Raw genomic sequence first — 2407 nt, 5'->3', positions numbered from 1 at the left:
TCAATTATAATTGTCATTCAAAATGACTTAGTAAAAGCAAGACATTAGTCTTATTTCCTTTAAAACTGCACAGATTGCAATGAAACGATAGATGTCTTCCGTGACTTTCGTAAAGAGCATATTTGAGTCTAAGCAGTTCAATTTGGAATTCAAAAATTGTACGTTCACTTATGTTTTTCGGAGTGTATTTTCATTGAAGTAGTTTGATTATAGTTTAATCTGCAATACTGTAAGTTCGCACAATATATCAGAGTTCCAAATTCTTTATAATATTTAAGTATAAAAGATCATTTCGTTTTTTTTGGAAATATTCTATACTATACATTTTTTTGGTTAGTGAATGGCTTTGTTAGTATTTAATTTCTTTCTTTATTATTGTTTATTTTTTTTGGATTTCACTATCCTGCGAAATGAAGTATCTAATGATTGCGTTTTTATCACATTCTCATACTACTATGACTTTAATGTTTTATAAATAAATAGCGGATGTAAAAATTACAACGATTAAAAGAAATTTGTTCTAGGAATGTCGCATTATTCATACAACATTCAATACAAATGTACCGGTGATAACACGGTTTTCATATCTCGTCATATATCTCAATTGATACAACTACAAATGATTAAGTGAATCACATTGAATATATATACAAATTGTATAGAATTAAATTGAAAAAAATTGCTTTGTTTTCAAAATATTTCTTAACTTTTTTATGCGATAAATATATTTTAGCCCTAAAACCGCTTTTTTTGCTGTACAATTTTTTTTATCAATTATAAAAAAAAGTCTTATAATGATAAGATAGTTAACATTTTTGAGATAAAGTAGCATAAAGTTTCACAATAGCAGGTGAAAAATGAGCCAAATGAAAAATTCAACCAACGCCCCGACTTTAGTAACATTTTTTCCGTAGAGCCGTGTTGGACGCATTTTTCCCAAAGTGGTAAAGACCAGAGAATTTTAAATTAAAATTTTTGTGATAAAAACATTTGGCTGATAAGATTAGCCAAATTAATAGAACAATGATGTCATAATGTGAAAATTACTACATTTTTCAATAAATATAAAATTAATATGTGTATTTAAATTATTATTTCTTGCATTTTTAGTAAAATATTAGCGTTACAACACAAAACGAACAAAATTTTTAACGAAAATTCGAATAGAAAACGATTAGACGATGCGTTTTAAATTATTTTTAGCCAGTTTACTGGCATGTGGCTTCATAGCCTATGTAATAGCAAATGAAAATATATCTTTGGAACAAGAAAATGATGCTATATTAATAAATTCAAGTAACAATGTCAATAAAAAAATCTCAAGTGCCGCTGAATTTGTGGAAATTGCGCCCGTGGTGCCAGTGAACAGTGAAAAAGTGAATATTGTGAAGCAGCCATCGACTGCTAAAGCTAATGTACAAGTAAATCCCGTTGCACCCAAAGTGAACGCTAATGTTAAGCCAATCTTGGCCAAAGCCAGTAACCTTTTAGTGCAAAGTTACAAAAATATCACAAAGTCTCAAACATTTGAGCAACGTTCCGGTGCACTTAAAATGTTAAACTTCGATGATTACATGGGAGAATTGGGTTATGACGTCTACAATGATAACGGTTACAATTGGTGTAAGTACAGAATATGCTACATAAATTAATTTATATTATTGAAATTATGTATAACTGAACCATAGGCTTAGTACTTCAGGGAGACACATACCATTAATACCATTATAATGTATTTATTATTATTTGCTGTTTAGGTGTGACATAATTTAAGTTAATAATAAATTTTATTTTATATGTATAGACAGCAAATTATATATATTTTTTAGTTCATTATATAATTAATGACACATTTTTTGAATACTTCCAATACACCTGTAAAATTGCATATACCAAGAAATATTTTAATATTTATTTAGTATGAATTTTTTTTTCTAAATTATTCTTTTATTGACTTTGTTGTCTTAGTCATATTTAATTGGCGTATTTATGTGCACACATTTATTAAGCATTATCTTATCTATTGATTCAGGAAAGTAACTCATATTTACCTGTCAACTTGCCTAACCGTTAGTATGAAGCTTATTGTAAAAACTAAACCTACAAACATACAAACGATTTCATTTTGTACCGATAAGATAAGAACTTAAATAGCTTTGCAGGTCTTATTGGCACAGTCAACGCATTATTTTTAGGCCAAAATATATATTACAATTGTGATGAAACAACAAATACTTACACTCAAGAAAATTAATGTGTCACACCTTGAAAAAATTTTTTAATAAATTATCATTTATATGTACATACATTAAGACTGAAAAGTTTTCGGAAATTCTCATTTAAAATTCGCGCGCTGTATATTTTTCGATATTTTAAGTTTATGTAGTTTGGCAGAACTGTCATTAAT

The 2407-nt window shown here is 27.8% G+C and overlaps 1 protein-coding gene across 1 annotated transcript; it reads left to right on the top strand.

The window, feature by feature from the left end:
* Window positions 1–910: 910 nt before the first annotated feature.
* On the top strand, window positions 911–1623 carry LOC119664547 (protein mesh-like; the record flags this gene model as incomplete). The annotated part of the gene is made up of 2 exons (XM_038074018.1): window positions 911–944; window positions 1111–1623. A coding segment is annotated over exon 2 (442 nt), but the record flags the coding sequence as incomplete, so codon positions are not given.
* Between the last annotated feature and the right edge of the window lie 784 nt (window positions 1624–2407).

The sequence above is a fragment of the Teleopsis dalmanni genome, unplaced genomic scaffold (assembly GCF_002237135.1).
Source record: "Teleopsis dalmanni isolate 2A unplaced genomic scaffold, ASM223713v2 unscaffolded_contig_2179, whole genome shotgun sequence".
In the NCBI taxonomy this organism is placed as follows: Eukaryota; Metazoa; Arthropoda; class Insecta; order Diptera; family Diopsidae; genus Teleopsis; species Teleopsis dalmanni.
Note: the sequence above shows the minus strand (reverse complement) of the source record. Positions and strands in the feature narration are given on the sequence as shown.